Source organism: Styela clava, chromosome 4, assembly GCF_964204865.1.
Source record: "Styela clava chromosome 4, kaStyClav1.hap1.2, whole genome shotgun sequence".
Taxonomy (NCBI): domain Eukaryota; kingdom Metazoa; phylum Chordata; class Ascidiacea; order Stolidobranchia; family Styelidae; genus Styela; species Styela clava.
In genome coordinates this window covers 20,795,275-20,818,781 of record NC_135253.1, presented here as the reverse complement: position 1 = coordinate 20,818,781, position 23,507 = coordinate 20,795,275, and the positions used below count along the sequence as shown (strand labels likewise).

The following is a 23,507-nucleotide window of genomic DNA, read 5'->3' as shown; positions in this document are numbered from 1 at the left end:
AATTGACCTCTAAGGCCAGGGTTTCCCAACCTTTTTCCCTGTAGACCCCTGAATTTTTATTCGAAGTTTTATTAACCCCAAAGTGTTTATTGAAGATATGCAAGATAAGTTACTTGCTGTTTTATTAGAAATATTTATTTTTGGTGTAATCAGTATTATTACCATATTTAATTTTGAACTGGAAGGTATGCCTGTGGTGTCCCCCCTGAAATTTCAAACACTCCTCCCCGATTGTGAGAGGCGATTCCACACTGTAATTCCGAACTCAAGTATCACTGTATTTAAATATATAGAATATGACATATTTGGTTCCTAGTACCCAAAACATAAAGTTGGATATAGACAGTATCTTATTATTTTCAAATTCGTGTTCCCATTTCATAATTGCACATTAGGAATGCGTGGTGTGGCATTATCATTACCAGACAGAAGGGATGAAAGGCTGCCTGCCTAAACCGTGAAAGTCTCGCATATGCAGATAGAGAGACACTTGGGATTCATAAATTGAGTTGTATTTCTTGTTCAGGGAATTTCCCCTAACCGAGAGCTGAATTTCGATTGACGTTGCAGTCGCATCAAATTACTTTGCAGTCACATAGGTAAACATAGTGTTGGCTTTGAATTAATTGACTTTACATTAGGGGAATTAAACATACAGCATCTCGCCGTATGTTCGACTATAGTTTGTGACTGATAAAATTTTTATTGCTTGAATTGTATGAGTCGTTTAATCGTATTTGTATAGTGCCTGTATTTTTTGATATTTTACGCTTTTGTGTAATGATTTTAAGCTGGCAAATACAGTATGCGCATTCCCCAAATAACAGTGATCTAATAACTATACGTGGCGCTGCATTCGGGCAGTAGAATATGTAGTACCTTTAAAATAAAGACTAGTGGTGGTATTTCTATTATCTCATTATGTGGATAAGTTATAGAAAAATTTAATGTCACATAAATCAAATCGAGAGCAATTTTTTATTAAAAGTTATCATATTTTTGTGTTAGTTTTCTGTATTTAACCCATATTCTACACCAGTGGCTCTCAAACTTCTTAAATCGCGCCCCCGTTCCAGAAGTTGTCAAGTCTTGCGCCCCATATCTATCTATAGCTAACAACAAGCTACAAATAACAGATAGTAAGGCAAAATTATATTTCATTCAAAAAACACGTTGAAAGTACGTGGATAGAACGTAAATATTCAAAATAAAGAAATGTAAATGTCTAAAATAAGGCGAGAAAGACGAAATCTACCAAATACGGTGGCTCCCGAAGAATGCGAACCAAGATGGCGGACATCGGAATGTAACATGTGTACTAGGTTAGGGTTAGGCCATAATTTTAGGTATAAATACTACGGGAGGCTCTTGGCTAGTCTTCGAACTAATAATAGGACTAAAATAAGGAGAATTGGAAAAAAATTATCGCCTAACCCTAACCTGTTCCCATGTTACGTTTCGATGTCCGCCATCTTGGTTCGCATACTTCGGGAGCACCCAAATACGTTTATTTTCAATTGTCTACGCCCACTTTGCGAGGCGCGCCCCACCGTTTGTGAACAACTGTTTTACACCAAATCCTAATACTTCGGTGTTACTCGCCAGTAATACCAGTAATAACTTCATGGTGTATTTTTATTTACATTAAATTCATTTGTAGACTCATCATCATTTATTTTATCAATATGTTATTTGAATAAATTTTTATATTTCCCTCGTATTTAATTTATATTAGTGTGTATTCTAGAGGAAAAGATTTATAGCTTGGCTAGTTTTATCATCAATCTAACATGAAGCCTTCAGAAATACGCTTCAGTCAAGACGATATTGCGCCTAACTTTACTAATGGCGAGAATATTCATGAAGTTATCGGTGAAATCTTGCGCGGAGAGACTTCTGTTTACCCTTTCCAGCCGATCTCTGTTTGGTACGAAAACGGTTCATGGTATTCTGAAAATAATCGTCGACTTTACATGTTTCGAGTCTTGGAATATGAAGGGAAAGTAAATGATATATGTGTAGAAGAGGTAAACAATTTTCTACGTTCGGGGATACTTCTAATTTTATGGTAAATTTATAGTACCGGTAATACCAGAATCAGTTAAGCCAGGGGTGTGCAACCTTTAATACAAATAACTGGTTAAAACCGCTCAAGCTTATTTAAAATAGGATTTCTAGTAATGCAGGCACACAATTTTGGTTATTGATCTTAATACATGCGTTGTGTGTTTCGCCATAATTAGCTGTTAGGGCATTGTGACTTCATAGGCATAGATAATAAATACATTGGACTCGGGTATAGGCTTTGCAAAACAACGAGATTGGGAGTACTTACAAGTATTCGATTCATATCCGATTCCTAAATTTTCGATGCATCGGAATCGATTCAAGTCGATTCCACGAAGAATCGATTCTGTAATCGAACCCGAACTTGATTCCGCCATCCCTAGGGATTACTCGCACGTGCCAGATTAAACTAAATTAAAAACTCGTTTCACCGGCACCATTTTATATTTTCCGCGGGTCCGTTCAAATTTTCCACAGTCCACAGTTTGCACACCTTTGGATTGAGCTATATTTCTCGATATGCACTTCCCTTCGCCTGTTTTGGAACCTTTCATTCATCCCTACCTATGCATACCACTGCTTCTTTTGTCTAATCTTTAGAGGGTCCTGAGACAGTGGTATATGCAAATCGTATTTGTGCCAGCCAAAGTAGTTTGTTATGCACGTGTTCATGTGTAAGTATAATAGTAATAAGAGTTTTAGTAATACTACAGCGAACACAAAGCAAAATATTTTCATAACTATATTATTTTCTTGCTAGACATCGCCCCCAGGATGGCGCCCAAATACGTCAGATAATGATGGAGTCAGTATTCGATTACGTGGAGGAGTGAAGACATATCATCACAGCATTGAAGATGTGAGTATCATGCATTTTTTGCTAAATAAAATACCTTATTGTTGCAGCAACCGTTCTCTCAAAACACGTAGATAAAAAATCGTTTGCCTGCTCAATTAAGTTGAATCTATTAAGCTGTTTTTTTTTTGTCTCAAATGGACTTCAACTTCCGCAGTTAACTGGTGTTTACTGGTGTGTAGTGCAACAATATTTATCGTGAGTTGCTTTATGACTTTGTTGGCAGGTTTCGAACATGCGGGAGTATAAGACCTAAAATATTTCTGTCGCCCTAAAACCAGAGTTGTGCAGCAGGCGGCTCATGAGCTACAACCCGGCCCGACAAGCCATTTAATATGACCATTTTAGACACTCGGGTTTTTCCCCATCAAGCGTAAAATCCTGATCAGACAATTTTTGCCACAACTTCTGTCAAAGCTGATGTTATCAAACGATGCAAAGAACAAAACTTTTATTCTCTAACTATTTATTGAAATATTTTGGTAAATACTTCTTCAAACTTTGATTAGTAAACCAGCTCAAAAACAGCCTTTTTTGTAATTTCTTTAATTAAAATTTTTTCAAACCCAACATGCGCTCTTTTGTATAAAAATCCCTCGATGAACGATGTTCTTTTAGCTATTAAAGATTTCCTTGTTACTTATCGATTTTGATCGGTAAGTATGTTGATAGGTATTTGTCTGTCTGTCTGTTAGATGCACGCGATATCTCACGAAAGCGAGATTGAATCTGCTCCAGATTTTGCATGTGCATTCATCATATGTCGGACCAGAAGCCTATTGTTTTTGGATGAATTATGTTGTATAATTAGCAAGTTATTAATTAATCAGTGATGGAACACAAGGTGTCACTATGGAGTAAGAGCGCTGTTTTGGTGAACCCCTAACTTTCGATCGATAAGTCTTTGGTCTCTGACCGATATTCTCGTTTCAATATTAATCTAAAATTATTATGTCATTCGTTTCAGATATATGAGGCTGCAAGGGGCAGGACACAGTCTGTATACCAAAGTCCCGGGAGCAGAGGAGATCATCGGAGAGGGCAGGATGTCGCTACGAGTGATCAGGGGTAAGTGCGAATTGTTTGGAGGAAAGAAAATGGAATAAAGCGATGTATATATACACAATAAAGCAGTGGTTTTAACCAGGGTTCCGTGGCACTCTAGGGTAGGGCTACTCAACTATTTTTACCGAAGGTCCGCATACAAAACTTTAAAAATATTTGGGTCCGGACTTTCCAGAAATTATATTTCGGCATCCTTGAACACGCAATTCCTCCGCCGACTAATGATTATTAGCTAATCAAGATTGTCTGTTAAGGTGTTATATTTCTTTTCATAGATATTTTTGAATTTATAAAAGTGATTTTATAAAGATTATTCAAAAGTGGGGTTAATGATACAAAATACAAGAATATGCGCGGTCCGAATCGAATACCCGAAAGGTCCGGATTCGGACCGCGGTCCGCCAGTTGAGTAGCCCTGCTCTAGGGCATGGATGGGTGTGCAACCTTTGATACAGGAGAGCAAGATTCAATTAATTATCGGCTACTTATTGTGCTGCGAGGTCGAAGTGGGTTTGAATATTCTGGGTATAAAATTCAACTCTTCACAATCCGCAGTATTTCTGATAATACTGGTTTATTGCTTTTAAATCCTCTGCTCAACTGCGATATCAAGTGCCGGAACGATTTGAATAATGACGATCCATATTAAATTGGTAATCAGACGAAAGACCCTGGTTCATCATATATTCAAACCGTCTCATTGACTTTCCCTCACTCCTATATTGATTTATATTAGTCCAGTGGTTCTCAAACTTCTTGATCCGCGCCCCCTTTTTAGGATTTGTCAAGTCTCGCGGCCCGCCTCAAAAATACCTACTTAACAGTAAGCTACAAATAACAGATTTTGACACCTTGTGTCCCATCACTAATTAATTAATACCTCGCTAATTATACGACATAATTCGCCCAAAATAAATAGGCTTCTGGTCCGAGATATGATGAATGCACATGCAAAATCTGAAGCAGATTCAATTTCGCTTTCGTGAGATGTCGCGTGCATCTAACTGTTAAATATACTGCCACTGTTAAATATACTGTATTTGTTTTTACAGCTCTGGCTGGGGTTCTGCCTTGATGACCGGGGGAGCACTTTTAGCTGGAGCGGCTGCAGTCATGGCGGCATCTAGTGCATCTAACAGAGAAAATGTAAGTATAAACCGCGATATGTATTAGCAATACACTAAAACCAGAAGTATGTGTATATCAATATGAAAGTAACTAATTTTGTTCGCCTACTTTACATCAGGTTGTGTAAAGGAACTGAAAAGTGAGTATATTCACTTGGCTAACACACACAGTTCCCGAACTCGTAATAGAACTAAAATAGGGAAAATCAAAATAGGGCCTAACCCTAACCTGAAACACGTACTACGGGAGTACCCAAAAACAGATTAAAGAGACGTCATTTGCCAAGATATATATTTTGTATTTTGTTACTATTCATGTTGAAAGACTACAGGATGGGTAAACAAATCCAGCAAAAATCCAAAGACAGTGCATGATGAACATCATGAGTTCACAGTAATTGCCATTTGCAATTTCAGTCTCAGCCAACTTAATGAGGCGTCATTTGCCACAAATTTTTTTCATTTCTTTGTTACTATTCATGCTGGACGAATACAGGACGGGTAAGCAAATTCCACATAAAAATCCCAAAATAGTGCATGATAAACATGATGAGTTCACATATACACCATACCCATGAACGAAAATAAGTATTGGCGTCAGTCAGTCAATAGTTTACTTTTCACCAAAATGAACATACAAAAACACAAAAAAGGCATGCTGAAAGGTGGCGCGAATAAAACCAATGTTGGTTATCGAACAGCGACATCCGTGAAGTCTGACTTTGATACAGGTGGAATAAAAAAAAAGTCGAACAAATTTATGTAATTAAAATTTGAATGTTCAAAAACTAAAACCGTTACAAAAAAGACGATCATCGCGAATCATTTATAGTTTGATAAACTTTATGCTCAACTCATACTTTGTAGCTGTTTGCAATTCCGAATGAGATGAGTGAAGATGTCGGAGGTCCGAATCCTAGGATAGAAACAACCGAAATATATATAAATCGTACGTACGTACAGAATAATATAGTGTTGACCGCTAAAGCGAAATGCACTGGCCGGCAAAATGAGGTTGTGTGTTCTAAGCCAGGGTGTGCAACCTGCGTCCTGCAAAGAAAAATTGTGCGGCTCGCGGAGTAGTGTCAATTTTGAATGATGTTCGGCCCGATATTTATGCAAGTGATTTCAATACCTTTGCGACTTTTCTATACCGTAGTCCAATTTATTATCTATGACATTACAATACCATAACGAGAATATCGGTCAGAGACCGACGACTTATCGATCGAAAGTTAGGGGATTCCCCAATCAGCGCTCTTACTCCATAGTGACACCTTGTGTCCCATCACTAATTAATTAATAACTCGCTAATTATACGACCTAATTCATCCAAAATCAATGAGCTTCTGGTCCGAGATATGATGAATGCACATGCAAAATCTGGAGCAGATTCAATCTTGCTTTCGTGAGATATCGCGTGTATCTAACAGACATACAGACAAATACCCATCAACATACTTACCGCTTGAAATCGATAGGTAACTAGCTTGTGCGAAGCGAACAACGCATGTCATAAGACCAATAACTCAAAAGTTTCTGCCTGCAACTACTAGAAAGCTAGGTTTACCCAGTTAATTGTATCTGTCCCTCCTGTATTGAAGGTTGCACACCCCTGTTCTGAGCCAGAAATAGAACACCCATATTAAAAAAAATCTATAAATGGGGCCCTAGTAACACACAAAAATTTACAGAAACAAACTTTTATTTGAATTATCTTTTGGTAAGTTGATTATTATTTGTTTTACAGAATCAAAATGACAGACGTCGTCAACAACAGCAACCCGAAAATCCGAGAAATGAAGAATGCGCCATCCAGTGATATGAAGATATTTTTGAGTTGAATAACTTTTGTTAAATATATTTATAAAGACATCAGAAACTAAATGTAAATGTGAATAAAGGGAATTTAAAATATATCGATGTATATGATAAAAGAGAGTTTCCCAAACTCTTTGGGCCGCGGACCCCTATTTGTGAATCTTAGTTTTGACGGACACCCATACTATGCTGTATCAATATGTGTGCCTAACTAATGAGGAAAGATAATGTTTCATTTAAAACGCAAACGACACATTAATGTGACGAATGAGATTACTTTTCACTGCACAATTTATCAATTCTCGGAGCAATTTGCAACAAGAATACTCGCATGTCCGACTCTCGACTTGTATTTTGTCATAGTATTGGTAGGAGCTGAAAATGTATCATAGATGCAAGTATATGATAAATGAGTGTGAAAGATGTTTGGGGAAAGTGATATATATTGCTTCAAGCGGGATAAAAGTCGCCGTAGTAAACCCATTTATTTTTTTAGGTAACATTTTTCAGAAGTAGACTTTTTTTTATCTTCTCTCATTATGGACCAGCGACCATCTTTTGGACTGGATCACAAGCCTGTACCAGTTTTGATTTTATATTGACTCATTTTTTTTTTTTGGTTCGGCTGTACAGGTTGGAATTTATGAAAACACGATTTTCTTCAAAAATCAAATACTTTTAACTTGTATAGATGGACATGCGATAACTAGACAACTGCGCCTCCTATACTAGATTTAAACCCATAGTCAGCTCATAAGTTACATTATATTCAGTCCAACAGACATAACTCGAACGAAATGATCACCATATTTTATTATGTTATAATTTCCAAAAAAAATCCTGATACAAAAAAGAGCGTTGAATATAGAAACTGAATCAGGCTCGCTACTTTAATATGTGGCCCGAACATTCGTCCGATATAAAACTGTGCATGAAATAACAAGACAGTAATGCTTACAAGTTGCCTGCAGCATTACATCACATAAACACACAAATATAGTACGAGCTTGTCAAACCAGATAAAGAAGAAAGTTATATTAGCACAAAATACCGCGTTTTACAGGCCATAACACTCATCTTATTTATTCATACAAAGTGTGCTTTATGGTCCCCAAAATACGGTAAGTAAAACTTGAATATAAGAGTAAAATTAGTCCAGCGTAAATGAATATACAAAATCTTGACGTCTTTTTGGGAAAGAAAATTTTTATTTTTAATCGCTAAAAATATCTATTCAATTGATTCTGCAGTCAAGACCAAAATGTGGAACAATAAAAATATAACGAAATAGGTCAACATAAGCTCGCATCACAAAGAAATCCCATTATTTAAACAGTCAATATCTTCTATTATTTGTATACCAGTTTCTATTATAAAGTTGTCTTGTCGTACATCTCAACGAGGCAAAAGAATCCTGTTATCACTTCCTTTGGCCAGGAGGTAAAGGTTCTTTTGGCGGTACGGTTCTCCGTATACGGAATTTTGGGGTAGGTTCTGCATATGGAGGCTAGAAAAAAATTTACTTTAATAAATAAACACTAAAAACTCAACACAAAGTAATAATCAGTTTGAGTTACACAAGACTAACTAACTTACCTTGCTCTACGCCATCTCAAACGGTGGGGCTCGCCCCACAAGAGGTGAATGAGCAATTTTTCACGAGGCGCGAAACAAATTAAAAATAAAACTATTTTCTATAATCGATCTTGGCCGCTTTATTTTAGATATTCACATTTCTTTATTTTGGATATTTACGGTTCCATCCACGTATTTCCAACGTGTTCTTGAATAAAACATACTTTCGCCTTACTATTTGTTATTTGTAGCGATTGTTAGCTAGTTATTTTCGAGATTGGATGCGAGACTTGACAAATTCTAAAATGGGGAATGGCTTGAAAAGTCGCTCTACGTCTTTGCGCAAGTGGATCGGAATTGCGTAAGAGTCTTTAATTTACTTTCAATTTAATTCCACTGAACGGCAGGATATTCATTATTTAACAGTTTGAAGAAGTCGGACCTTGGTCAGACAGTACGTTACAGCATTATGAAGATCAAATTTGCGTTGAAATGAAGACGTGACTCCAGTAAATACAAACAGAATGTAAAAAAGTACATTTATTCTGGAGACGCATTCATTACTGGAAAGCAATTTTGGCCTTATAACACCATAATAAACAATCTTGATTAGCTAATAGTTATTAGCCGCCCGAGAAAGTGCGCGTTTAAAAAGGATGCCGAAATATAATTTCTGGAAAACACCGGAAATAATTTTTAAGTTTCTTATGTTTTGAAGGTTTGGATCTTTGGTAAAAATAGTTGAGTAGCCCTGATCTAGAGTTAGAAAATAAAAAGTGTACATACCCCTTCTAATTTCACCGCATTGGATACATCTTCTAATCTTTTTCCCTTCAAGTCAACCGAGAAAGCATTTAAAAAAATTAAAATAGCGAACAGAACCGTAACTTGCTTCATGTCTTGGAGTTTGCAATCGTACTATTTACCAAAAAAAGCTAAAATTTATTGGCTCAATATCTTAAATACCCACAAGGTATTTAATGAGCTATATAATTAAACTCAAAATACGGACCGAAATGTTTCATTTGTTACAATTTTCAAAAGAACAAACCCCTGGGCTATTATTGCATAATTTAGAAAATCGTTGTTTAGCAATTTACATTTTTTGCAAGAGAATCATGTCTTGGCAATGTTACAATATTTATAGATTTAACATTGATTGTAAACAGTGACTGTAACGCTTAAACCCATTTCCATTGTCTAAATATTTAAGTTAAACTTTGTACTATTTATCTATAATCTGGAGTCCGTTAGTCAATTATATAACTCGGTTCATATTAATCACAAAGTGTCTTTACCATTTAGTGTACTGCTTTGTACTTGGATATGCCCGTTGTAAAATCGATACAGTTTGATCTTATTTAATATTGCTATTTTGCATAGGATCTCATGGGGCATACACAATTGAGTGGATCGCGGTCCGAGTTCGGACCTTTCGAATATTCAATTCGGACCGCACCAGTTTCTTTATTTTGAAGCATTGACCTCATTAACTTTGGATACGTGAAAGCTTATTTTTGATAAATAACTTTTATTTATATCGTTAGAGGTTAATTTCATATTACAACGGGTGTTGAGGATCTCAATTTTTTTGCGGATAGTTTTTCACGGGATTTTTCACCGGACACCAATAATTTTAAAGTTTTGTACACGGATCTTCGGTAAAAATATTTGAGTAGCCCTGTTGTAGCAAGTGCAGTTTTAGGTATTCTGTGGCGTCTGCAGCTGCCGCAAAACCATGGCGGTATTTCCATACCATGGCCGCTACGGCCAAACCTATGGCGACTGACTTTTTAGCTGCCACAAACCAACGACGAGCTGCCCTTACCGCGCGGCAAATTGAAACCAATGGCAGGTAAAATTTTGCTGCCGTAACCTCGGCAGGTGGGCGTAAAGACAGGGCTGTCCCTTCTGGTGACAAATATTGGGTAAGTTGAAACGTTTTTCTTATGGATACATGGGGTTAGGGTTAGGGTGCTGCCACGAAGTGGTAAGAACTGCGCCTCTGTTATAGAGTAACATGAGAGCAATGCTCCAATATATGAACAGGGAAGTCAAAAAGTATTACCGTGAATCAAAATAAATATCGAAACCCGTTTCAGAGATTTCTTCATCATTAATCAATGAATATATAAAAATTAACTGCACTATCAGTTGCGAAAGAAGGCGATTTTTATGAGCAACAACAATTGCAAGCATTTATACAGCTATTTGAAAAGATTCATATATATGTACAATTCGTTCTTAATATTGCGACACAAAGCAAAAAGTGAAACCTACCTTGATTCGACTAAACAATACAAAATTTATAATAATGTTGTCTACGGCTAATTTATTACAGATACATTATAAGATATCTGCTCGATCGGTCATTGTGGTATATACGAATTAGAGTAAAACCGGCCATCAATTAGCACGGAGTGTGACATAACAATTAAATATGTAGCAGCTGAAGGCAAATTCTTCTGGTTCGATGAATCACAGACTACCGTAACAAGAAATTGTTGCTTCAGCAGTGTTTGACCGCGTTCCCCGAAACTGTTTTGGTCTTATAAGGGGTTTTCATATAAAAATATTAACGGAGTATCATTTCAGTAAGTGGCGTTTTCATTTTGTTGCTTTTGACTACGGTAATCAAAATTATAAATAGGACAAGAGAATAGCAAATTGCTATAGTTTTCTGCATATGAATTAAAAGGATTTGCTTATTATTTTTCTTGTGAATAAAACACATCCTCAATAACGCATGGTGAACGCATTCCACATAGTAATTTGTCTCTGAAACATCAACGTGGTCTTAGGTTTTTCCACCAATAAATCATCCCTTCTGAAACGAGTTTGTAAAATTATATAACGATTGAATACCAACATATCAAAAAGCAAACACACAAGCAGCCAGTGGCGTATCTACGTCAAATGGCGCCCACGCAAAATTAAAAAATGCGTCTCTTAGTCGCCGATCGACAATTTGTAACCTAAGTTAACTTCACAGTTGTTAACTTGAGATGCTTATACGTTATGATTTGAGTAAAACTATATGTGTACTGGAGAGCAGTTTAAAGAAAATAATATTAAAAGATACAAAAGCTGACTGAGTTTTGGTTCCAGCCAATCGGTTGATTTTGTCTAAATCAAACCTAGAAGAAGATTTAACGGCAACTTATTTGAAATGAATCTTGGCGTATTTTACTGAAAACATCTCAATCTTTCCACATTTAAAAAAAGTCATGGCTTCAAATATGGCACTTTTCGGTAACATATTTTTTTTCTAAAATGGGCGTCATTTCGAATTGCAAGCACTTTCATTTAAGCAGATTTGGATAAAAGTAGTCGGGAAAAGAACCCAGCAGCTAATTTCTCACTGAATTCGTTTAAATTGGGTGTGACAGTATATTTGAATTACAGTTTTAAGGAATTTATGCATTTCAACTCATCATTCTGCAAGGATCCCTAATGATGACATGAGATCAATAACAAAAAGACATCATTTTGTGCCTGCAACTAATAGAAAGCCTGTGGTAAATGTACGCACGGCCCGCGGTTTCACCCGGTTATTGATATTTGGCCCGCTTGCGAAAAAGGCTGCACACCCCTGATATAGTCCAACAGATATAACTCAAAAGAAATGATCACCATATTTTATTATGTTATAATTTCCAAAAAAAATCCTGATACAAAAAAGAGCGTTGAATATAGAAACTGAATCAGGCTCGCTACTTTAATATGTGGCCCGAACATTCGTCCGATATAAAACTGTGCATGAAATAACAAGACAGTAATGCTTACAAATTGCCTGCAGCTAGATATCGAGTAAACACACAAATATAGTACGAGCTTGTCAAACCAGATAAAGAAGAAAGTTATATTAGCATGAAAATACCGCGTTTTACAGGCCATAACACTCATCTTATTTATTCATACAAAGTGTGCTTTATGGTCCCCAAAATACGGTAAGTAAAACTTGAATATAAGAGTAAAATTAGTCCAGCGTAAATGAATATACAAAATCTTGACGTCTTTTTTGAGAAGGAAAATTTTTATTTTTAATCGCTAAAAATATCTATTCAATTGATTCTGCAGTCAAAAACAAAATGTGGAACAATAAAAATATAACGAAATAGGTCAACATGAGCTCGAATAACAATAAAATCCCAATATTTAAACAGTCCATATCTGCTATTATTTATATACCAGTTTTTATTTATAAAGTTGTCTTGTCGTACATCTCAACGAGGCAAAAGAATCCTGTTATCACTTCCTTTGGCCAGGAGGTAAAGGTTCTTTTGGCGGTACGGTTCTCCGTTTACGGAATGTTGGCGTAGGTTCTGCATATGGAGGCTAGAAAAAAAATACTTCAATATAGAAAAAAAAACTAAAGACTCACAACACAAAGTAATAACCAGTTGGTGTTACATAAGACCAACTACCTTCCCTTGCTCTACGCCAAGGGTGCCCAACTCGCGGGCCGCACAGGGCCGCCTGACTGATTTTTGCGGCCCGCCCAATAATTTTTGCAAGCAGACTTTTCAAATTTTCACTATCTAATATAGATAGGCTCAAATATGTTCCGTGAATTTGGTGTGATTATTCCCGCTATCTATATCTACATCCGGATGCCGATTCTTATTTCTACGTGTGCATCAAGTCTTGCTACCTAATGGACATCGACGTTAAGTTTTTTTTTTCATTTTTCGCAGTACTGTGCGTTATGTTCGACGAACTACAAAGATATGTGCAATCATTGGCGACGAACGCTGAGCGCAATTATAGGAAGGAATTTGGAACTTAAATTTCCAAATTAGTTTCATTCTGAATACTTTATTTCGTGTTGGCTTTGATCGTTTTTATTACTAAAGTAAAATAAATAGTGAACAATATATTTGCTGCTGACTCCGGGACTCGTTTTTTTATGTTTGTATTTTTGTTTATGTTATGTTTGCGTTAAATAAGATGCCAGGAATATCGTCACTGCGTATCTGTCAATAATTCTGATAAAGTAGACTTAATGGTAATTCTACGTTTTTAAATTAGTTTATATATTCGTCCAGAAGTTATTGTAATGTTTTTTTCACTAAATACTTGTATTGATGTTTCAAATTTTACGAAACGGCCCACTAAAACTTGAAGTTTCCGCGACTTTGGTGCCCATTACGCTCATTGAGACACTGTCATAGCCATTGAAAATACGTCTTCGTTTGTTAATGAAAACTCTGTGCAGATTCTCGGGTGGTCGTCAAAAATCCACAAGTGCGTTGTGTAATGTTCGATTTTTTAAATCAGCGACCAGCGAGTGTCATGTCCACGCCCCGTGTTACTAGATATTTGAATAGTAAACTGCTATTCTAATATTCGACTTCATATTCGAATATTTCATCAGCACTAATCAGTAACCAGTAAATAATTATTCCCTTGAGTGATTTTATGTTAATAATCTTGCCTATTATATATTATGTAAATTCTAACGAAATTGGCTGGTATTAAAGTTTGGTATTAACGTTTGCGGCCCGCAACGAATTTCGTTATGTGAAATGGGCCCGCGAGATGAAAAAGGTCGGGCAGGCCTGCTCTACGCCATCTCAAACGGTGGGGCTCGCTCCACAAGAGGGAAATAGGCAATTTTTCACGGGGTGGGAAGCTAAATAAAAATAAATAAAAATTCGATATTCGATCATAGCCGCCTAATTTTAAATATTTACATTTCTTTATTTTGGATATTTACGGTTCCATCCACGTATTTTCAACTTGTTTTTTGAATAAAAACATACATTCGCCTTACTATCTGTTGTTGTAGCGTATTGTTAGCTAGATATTTTCGAGGTGGGACGCGAGACTTGACAAATTCTAAAATGAGTACACAGCTTGAGAGTTTGAGAACCACTGCCCTACGCCTTTGCGCAAGTGGATAGGTATTGCGTGAGAGTCTTCAATTTACTTTTAATTTAATTCCGCTGAACGGCAGAATATTCATTAATTGAGAGTTTATATTGACTTTTTATTGTTCTTATAGTGTATTCAATTTAAACTCAATTTTATCTCCTATTGTCAAAAAAAATATTAATTAATAACCATTACTTATGTGCATGCTACGCTTTCCTTATCATAGATGAAATAAGCGTGTCTGAAGAAGTCGGACCTTGGTCAGACAGTACGTTACAGCATTATGAAGATCAAATTTGCGTTGAAATGAAGACGTGACTCCAGTAAATACAAACAGAATGTAAAAAAGTACATTTATTCTGGAGACGCATTCACTACTGGAAAGCAAGTTTGGCCTTATAACACCATAATAAATAATCTTGATTAGCTAATAGTCATTAGCCGCCTGAGAAAGTGCGCGTTTAAGGATGCCGAAATATAATTTCTGGAAAACACCGGAAATAATTTTTAAGTTCCTTATGTTTTGAAGTTTCGGATCTTTGGTAAAAATAGTTGAGTAGCCCTGATCTAGAGTTAGAAAATAAAAAGTGTACATACCCCTTCTAATTTCACAGCATTGGATACATCTTCTAATCTTCTTCCCTTCAAGTCAACCGAGAAAGCATTCAAAAAAATCAAAATAGCGAACAGAACCGTAACTTGCTTCATGTCTTGGAGTTTGCAATCGTACTATTTACCAAAAAAAACTAAAATCTATCTGCTCAATATCTTAAATACCCACAAGGTATTTAATGAGCTATATAATTAAACTCAAAACACGGACCGAAATGTTTCATTTGTTGAAATTTTCAGAAGAACAAACCCCTGGGCTATTATTGCATAATTTTACAAATCGTTGTTTAGCAATTTACAATTTTTTGCAAGAGAATCGTGTTTTCGCAATGTTACAATATTTATAGATTGAACATTGATTAGAACTCGGAGTGACTGTAACGCTTAAACCCATTGCCCGTTGCCTAAATATTTAAGTTAAACTTTGTACTGTTTATCTACACTCTGGAGGCCGTTAGTCAATTACATAACTCGGTTCATATTTATCACAAAGTGTCTTTACCATTTAGTGTACTGCTTTGTACTTGGATATGCCCGCTGTAAAAACGATACAGTTTGATCTTATTTAATATTGCTTGTTTGCATAGGATCTCATAGGGCATACGCAATTGAGTGGATCGCGGTCCGAGTTCGGACCTTTCGAATGTTCCATTCGGGCAGCACCAGTTTTTTTTTTTATATTTAGGAGCATTGACATCAATAGCTTTGGATACGTAAAAGTTTATTTTTGATAAATACCTTTTATTCATATTTTTAGATGTTAATTTCATCATATTACAACGGGCGTTGAGAATGTCAAATCTTTTTGCGAATATTTTTTCACGGGATTTTCTGTGGAAATGAAAGTTCTAGACACTGAAATATATCTAGGCGCAATGTGAAATATTTTTTTTATAAAGACCGGACCACAATAATTTTAAAGTTTTGTATACGGATTTATCCTTGTTGTTGAAATATATTTTCAATTGTTTGTATCATGAAATGTAGCCCTGTTATAGAGTAACGATGGACCAATGCTCCGATATATGGATAGGGAAGTCAAAAAGTATTACCATGAATCAAAATGGATATCAGCACCAGCGATTTCTTTATGTTCAATCAATTAATCAATGAATATTCAAAATTATCTGCACTATCAGTTGCGGGGGAAGGCGATTTTTAAGAGCAACAACAATTGCAAGCATTTATACAGCTATTTGAAAAGATTCATATGTACAATTCGTTCCAAATAATGCGAAACAAAGCAAAAAGTAAAACCTTCCTTGATTCGACTAAACAATACAAAATTTATAGTAATGTTTTCTACTGTTAATTTATTACAGATACATTATAAGATATCTGCTCGAACGGTCATTGTGGCATATACCAATTTGAGTAAAATCGGCCATCAATCAGCACGGAGTGTGACATAACAATTGAAATTGTAGCAGCTGAAGGCGAATTCTTCTGATCGGATGAATCACAGACTACCGTAACAAGAAATTGTTGCTTCAGCAGTGTTTGGCGCGTTCCCATAGAGCATAGACTGTTTTGGTCTTATAAGGGATTTCATATACAAATATTAACGGAGTATCATTTTAGTAAGTGCCGTTTTCCTTGTGTTGCTTTTGCCTACGTTAAACAAAATTATAAATAGGACAAGTGAATAGCAAATTGTTATAGTTTTCTGCATATGGATTAAAATGTTTTGCCCCATATTTTTCTTGTGAACAAAAAACATCCTCAATAATGGTGAACGCATTTCACATAGTAATTTAATTTGTCTCCAAAACATCAACGGGGTCCTAGGTTTTTCCGCCAATAAATCATCCATTCTGAAAGGAGTTTGTAAAATCCTATAACGATTGAATATCAACGTATTAAAAAGCAAACAGACAAGTAGCCAGTGACGTATCTACGTCAAATGGCGCCAACGGCAAAATTAAAAAATGGGTCTCTTGATCGTCGATCGACAATTGTTAACTTGAAAGCTTATACGTCATGCTTTAAGAAAAATACGAGTTTCCGATATTTCCAGTTTGAAATTATTTTATTGAAACATTCAACGGTGAAAACGTTTCGCCATTTTAGTGCCCCAATCCAAACGGCGCACATGGCTGCCTTACATGGTATTTCAAGTATCGTTGCGATATGCTCAAAATCAAAATTTAGTCAAAGTTCCAAAATTTTAGCGCTTTCACACCTACCAATTTTTCACTCTTAACCGAAGCATTCGAAGTGACCAAATCATTTCTTTCTGAAAACTGTCGGCCCTTGTTCAGCAAAGTGTCGTACTTTTCAAAACAATGTGCATTTATATAGCATTTCCATGTAATATAAGAGGATAACCATCCGACACTGCTTGAATTAAATTAGTCCTTGTTTGCATTTAAATAAAAATCTGAGTTTACTCGCAAACTCCTAATAGAACTAAATCAAGGAAAATCGGAATAAAATCGTGGCATAACCTAACCTGGTACATTACGGGAATACCCTGGGTAGTACCCATAGTAAGCTACATTGAGTCGAATCGAACAAATATACCTCAAACGAGTTGATCACCATTTTTTATTTCGGTACACTTTCCAAAATAAATTGATACAAAAAATACTCAAAAGACGTTCAATACAGAGAATGGATCAGGCTCGCTACTGTATTATGTGAACATTTGGTCGATATAAAACGGTGTGTTAATTAAACAACAAGACAGAATTGCCCGTGACTTGGTATCACGTAAACACATCAATAAAGTGCGAGCTTGTTAAGCCAGTTAAAGAAGATAGTGACATTAGTGCAATAATCCCGTATTTTACGGACTATAGGGCGCACTGTCAATAAATTGCCTCTATCCGTACATAAATAGCATCGGACTGTAAGGCGCAACGGTCGATTTTTGAGTATAGAAATAGTAGAGCGTCTTATGGTCCGCAAAATACGGTAAGCAAAATTTAATGTAAAATGAGCTAAATTAGTCCACAGGAAATATATACAATGTTTACGACTAATTTGTGAAAACACTCTTATTTTATAAAACTGTTAGTAGATTGCTAAAAATAGCAGTCACATAATTCAATAGTCAAGAGGATGTGGAACAATAAAAATTAACAAAACGTGTCACCATGAGTCATAAATCACAAAGAAATCATAATATGTAGACAGTTATTATCTGCAATTTTTTGTATAACGGTTTTTATTTATGAAGTTGTGTCGTAGTACATCTCAATAAAACAAAAGATTTTCTGTTATCCTACAATTGGGCTGGGAGGAAAATGTTCGTCTGTTGGCCCAGTTTTTCCTGACGGCGGAGGTTCCGGAACATTCCTTACTCCAGCAGGCTGAAAAAATTTTTTATTTAAAAATAATAACTTAATTAAAAAACGCTAAAAATTCACGATACAAAGTAATGATAAGTTGGGGTTACACAAGCCTCACTAGCCTTCATATGCCCTTGTGCAAGATCGGTATGGGCGCCGTTTGAATTAGGCGCAGCACGAGTAAAGTTTTCATCGTATAATTTCAAATTGGAGATATTTCAAACCAGTGTTTGTTTTGAATAGTAACATATAAAACAGACATGGGCCAAATCCGGCCCGTTGGATAATTCAATCTTGCCCGCCTGATGCTGCCACAACCAAATTGAAACCTAATTGTAATGTTTTAGTAATAAATAGCTCAAGTAACTTGTTGAGATTGCGATTAAAATTAGTTTTAGTGCGAGGCATATTGTTTTTCACTCAAGCTTTGTAATACTGTAAATATTGTTCATAAAATGAAACTTTTTACATCACAGATTCATGGCCCGCAAGCCTGAGTAGGCAAATATTTTGGCCCCTGCTTTAAAAAACCGTCCCCCACCCCTGGTATAAAGTATATCAAATAAAAAACAGTCGTTGAAAACTGTTAGTCAACTATCAAGGGGGCGCCTTTAAAACTTGCCACGGTTGCAATTTTACGTAGATACCTCCTACACTAGAAATTAATCGGTATAGGTGTTTTCATTTCGGCGATACTTCATTTTTTATGTTAATGAACTATGTTTTCATAGATTTTAGATCTAAATTATAGAATAAGTATTTTAGGCACAAATAAATTTTCTCGCTTCATAAGTATGTGTACCAATACGGAGGTAAATGACTTTGTTCGCCTACTTCACATCGAGTTGTGTAAAGTGGCTGAAAGGTAGTGGGTATATTCACTTGGTTAACACAAAAATTTCACGAACTCATGATTGAACTAAAATACGGAAAATCAGAATAAAATTATGGCCTAATCTGGTACACACACTATAAGAATACCAAAATTTTTTATTATATCAGTGGTCTGCAATCTAAAATTATAAAAAATAAAAAGTTTACATACCCCTTCTAATTTCACCGCATTAGATCCATCTTCCAATCTTCTTCCCTTCAAGTCAACCGAGAAAACATTCAAAATAATCAAAATAGCGAACAGAACCGTAACTTGCTTCATGTCTAGGCGTTTGCAATTGTACTATTTACCAAAAAACGCTAAAATCTATCGGCTCAATATCCTAAATACCCACAAGGTATTTATTGAGCTATATAATTAAACTCAAAACACGGACCGAAATGTTTTATTAGTTGATATTTTGAAGAAAAAAAAAAAACTGGGCTATTAATACCTAATTTACCGAATCGTTGTTTACCAATTTACATTTTTTGCAAGCGAATCACGTCTTGGCAATGTTACAATATTTATAGATTTCACATTGATTAGAACTCGGAGTGACTGTAACGCTTAAACCCATTGCCCGTTGTCTAAATATTTAAGTTAAACTTTGTACTATTTATCTATAATCTTGAAGCCGTTAGTCAATCATATAACTCGGTTCATATTTATCACAAAGTGACTTCACCATTTAGTATACTGCTCTGTATGCCCGTTGTAAAAACGATACAGTTTGATCTTATTTAATATTGCTATTCTGCAAACAGGATCTCATAGACTATAGAGCATACGCAACTGGGTGGATCGCGGTACGAATTCGGACCTTCCGAATATTCCATTCGGACAGCACCAGTTTCTTTATTTTGGAGCATTGACCTCAATAACTTTGAATACGTGAAAGAATATTTTTGATAAATACCTTTTATTCATATTTTTAGAGGTTAATTTAATCATATTACAACGGGCGTTGAGGATGTCAAACTTTTTTGCGGATAGTTTTTCACGTGATTTTCTGTTGAAATGAAAGTTCTAGGCACTGAAATATATCTAGGCGCAATGTGAAATATTTTTTCTGAAAAAACCGGACCACAATAATTTTAAAGTTTTGTATACGGATCTTTAATAAGTAGCCCTGTTATAGAGTAACTATGGATCAATGCTTCGATATATAGATAGAGAAGTCAAAATGTATTACCATGATTCTACCATGATTCGACTAAACAATGCAAAATTTATAACGAGAATATCGGTCGGAGACCGAAGACTTATCGATCTTAGATCGGTAATTAGTTAATAACTCGCTAATTATACGACATAATTAACCCAAAATCTATAGGCTTCTGGTCCGAGGTAAGATGCATGCACATGCAAAATTTGGAGCAGATTCTACAACGCGTTCGCGAGATATCGCGTTCATCTAACAGACACACACACAGACACACAGACAGACAGACAGACATACAGACAAATACCTATCAATATACTTACCGATCTTAAGATCGATAAGTAATTATAATAATGTTGTCTACGGCTAATTTATTACATATACATTATAAGATATCTGCTCGATCGGTCATTGTGGTATATCATATACCAATTAGAGTAAAACCAACCATCAATTAGCACAGAGTGTGACATAACAATTGAAATTGTAGCAACTGAAGGCGAATTCTTCTGGTCGGATAAATCACAGACTACCGTAACAAGAAATTGTTGCTTCAGCAGTGTTTGGCCGCGTTCTCAGAGACTGTTTTGGTCCTTTAAAGGGTTTCATGTAAAAATATTAACGGAGTATCATTTTAGTTAGTGCCGTTTTCCTTGTGTTGATTTTGACTACTTGAAACACTTCGAAATTATAAATAGGAAAAGAAAGTAGCAAATTGGTATATACAGTTTTTTTGCATATGGATTAAATGTTTTGCTTATCATTTTTCTTGTGAACAAAAAACATTCTCAAAAATGGTAAACGTATTCCTGATAGTAATTTAATAAGAATTTGTCTTTCAATCATCAACGTGGTCTTGGGTTTTGCCACCAATAAATCATCCATTCTGAAACGAGTTTGTAAAATCATATAACAATTAAATATCAACGTATTAAAAAGCAAACAGACACGTAGCTAGTGACGTAGCTACTACAAATGGCGCCAACGGCAAAAGGCAAAATTAAAAAATGCGTCTCTTGATCGTCGATCGACAATTGTTAACTTGAAAGCTTATACCTTATGATTTTAGTAAAAATACGAGTTGCCGTTATTTCCAGTTTGAAATTATTTTATTGAAACATTTTACCATGTAAACGTTTCTTTGTTTTAGTACCCCAATCCAAACGGCGCCCATAGCTCACATACGATAGATACGTCGCTTCAAGTATCGTTGCGTTGTACTCAAAATGAAAATTCAATCAAAGCTTCAAATTTTGACTCTTCTCTCTGAAGGGCTGCGTCTGAAAACACGTTCTGATATCAAGCCTTGTCAGCTTTAAGGGGGAGGGACAAATAACTTTACAAGAAACTTCAATGTCAAATAACATCACATCACGATTGGCAGATGTTTCACAGGCAAATACATGAGACATATTACCAGATATATATAGTTACCAAAAGCCAAGCAGAAAGAATGCCTGAAACCTCCAGAGAAAACAAGAGACAAGACAAGAGAGGACGTAATTTTGATAAGCGTATTATGCATGAAGTTTGAAAAATTCTCGTTAAAAATGTACTAAAACCTAGATGCGTACTATCTACGTGTGCATATTATACACGAAAAAAAACGGTAAATAAGTCTCTGTTTGTTACTGTTGTTATATGTTTTATAGCGCTTATAACTTCAGTGGTTTTTTGCGTCATTGATCAATTCGAATTAAAGTGCTATACAAACATATTATAGTTAAATATACAATATTTACAAACAAAAAATTATACAATTAAATCAATTATATTGAGTAATTAATTTTAAATATTTCTGCCCGTAGACAAAACGAATTCGTTAACAGTTTCAATGATGCCCATGTTATGAAGTTTACTCGCAAGCTCGGTAAGACATTTAAAGTTCAATACTTTAGAAATATTTGCGTTTGTTCGTGAATAAACACACAACTGTTCAGGATACTTGAGTATATTAGGATATAACAAAGACATCCTAAATCACAGCACTATGCAGCATGTAGCACAAGCAAGAAAGAGAGAGGGAGCTCAACAGTGACACCAAGCGATATAAATAAAGCATTTTTAATGACGTCATAAATATCATCTTACAATTTGTTAAATTCAAATGTGAAACTAAATTAGTATCCAATAGTAGCTTAAATTTTGGAAAAGGCAATATTGAAAATACAACTCGCTTAAAATTCATTTTGTTGTCGAAGTACGATAATACTCTTGTAACTTTGTTCACAAACGAATGGGTCGATGTGCATGAACACGCGTGTAGATTTTCAGGTTTTTGACACTTGCAAGATGTCACAAAGTGCTTTTGCGACGCATCGGAACCAGGAAAGCAAAAAGTGTGATGACTCGAAGCCAAGACGTCGTTGGTACAATTAACGGCGCCCCTGAAGTATACGTACCAAGATGGTACGTAGGTACGCTACACCGGAACGTACCAGGTTAGGGTTAGGTCATAATTTTAGGTAAATATACTACAGGAGTCATTCGGCTAGTTTCTGAAATCATAATAGAACTAAAATAAGGAAAATTGGAATAACGTTATGGCCTAACCCTAACCTGGTACACATACTACGTTCCGGTGTCCGCCATCTTGGTTCGCATACTTCAGGAGTATCCAATTAACACTTATTAAACAGGCAGTAGACGGTCGAAGAGAAATCGCTTTGTTAAGAAAAGTAGTTCCGTCTTTTTGGTTTCGGTGCAGCATTTGCGCAAGCAGAAAAACCGTTTTCGCGACACATCAGAAACAAGAAAGTGAAAAGTGTGACACTCGGCGCCAATACGTCGACGGTGCAATTAACACTTATCAAACAGGCCAGATGGAGGCGGAAGAGAAATCACTTAATTAAGAAAAGCAGTTGTTTCGCTTTCGGTACAGAGACCCCGCCACATTTCAGAAAAACAAATTAGTAATTATCCAGATGGGTTACGGTTCGGGGTAGGAATGATTTTGAATTTGATTGATTGATTTTGAAGCGCAATCTGCATTTCTAGCTCTAACCCTAACGTGACACTAATATGACGTGTATATAATGGCCTTAGCAGTTGTAAATGAGTTCTTATGATCGAGGGAAATGACTGGATTACACGAACTAATAATATATTGCAGGCTACAATCGCCGATGCTATATGTACATGTAACACTAAGAAGATCGACCGAGAGGCAGCGCGT

The 23,507-nt window shown here is 35.8% G+C and overlaps 1 protein-coding gene and 3 long non-coding RNA genes across 4 annotated transcripts; 1 reads left to right on the top strand and 3 right to left on the bottom strand.

The window, feature by feature from the left end:
- Window positions 1-1,739: 1,739 nt before the first annotated feature.
- On the top strand, window positions 1,740-7,302 carry LOC120326874 (uncharacterized). Its single transcript, XM_039393228.2, has 5 exons — window positions 1,740-2,027; window positions 2,828-2,926; window positions 3,891-3,991; window positions 5,041-5,134; window positions 6,866-7,302. Exons 1-5 carry the CDS (start codon window positions 1,791-1,793, stop codon window positions 6,935-6,937), a joined length of 603 nt encoding a protein of 200 aa, XP_039249162.2. The 5' UTR covers window positions 1,740-1,790; the 3' UTR covers window positions 6,938-7,302.
- A 1,004-nt stretch (window positions 7,303-8,306) lies between these two features.
- LOC120326834 (uncharacterized) lies at window positions 8,307-9,552 on the bottom strand. The gene is made up of 2 exons (XR_005567465.2): window positions 9,298-9,552; window positions 8,307-8,443 (listed from the first exon to the last, which is right to left on the bottom strand). It is a non-coding gene; the product is annotated as an uncharacterized LOC120326834 (long non-coding RNA).
- Window positions 9,553-12,545: 2,993 nt separating this feature from the next.
- On the bottom strand, window positions 12,546-15,206 carry LOC120326835 (uncharacterized). Its single transcript, XR_005567466.2, has 2 exons — window positions 14,986-15,206; window positions 12,546-12,849 (listed from the first exon to the last, which is right to left on the bottom strand). It is a non-coding gene; the product is annotated as an uncharacterized LOC120326835 (long non-coding RNA).
- Window positions 15,207-17,529: 2,323 nt separating this feature from the next.
- Window positions 17,530-19,518, bottom strand: LOC120326836 (uncharacterized). Its single transcript, XR_013475170.1, has 2 exons — window positions 19,339-19,518; window positions 17,530-18,314 (listed from the first exon to the last, which is right to left on the bottom strand). It is a non-coding gene; the product is annotated as an uncharacterized LOC120326836 (long non-coding RNA).
- Window positions 19,519-23,507: the final 3,989 nt, after the last annotated feature.

Coding starts and splice junctions, on each gene's coding strand:
- LOC120326874 (XM_039393228.2), top strand. CDS start 1,791: ATGAAGCCTTCAGAAATACGCTTCAGTCAAGACGATATTGCGCCTAAC. Junction 2,927..3,890: donor ATCATCACAGCATTGAAGAT/GTGAGTATCATG, acceptor CATTCGTTTCAG/ATATATGAGGCTGCAAGGGG. Junction 5,135..6,865: donor GTGCATCTAACAGAGAAAAT/GTAAGTATAAAC, acceptor TTTGTTTTACAG/AATCAAAATGACAGACGTCG.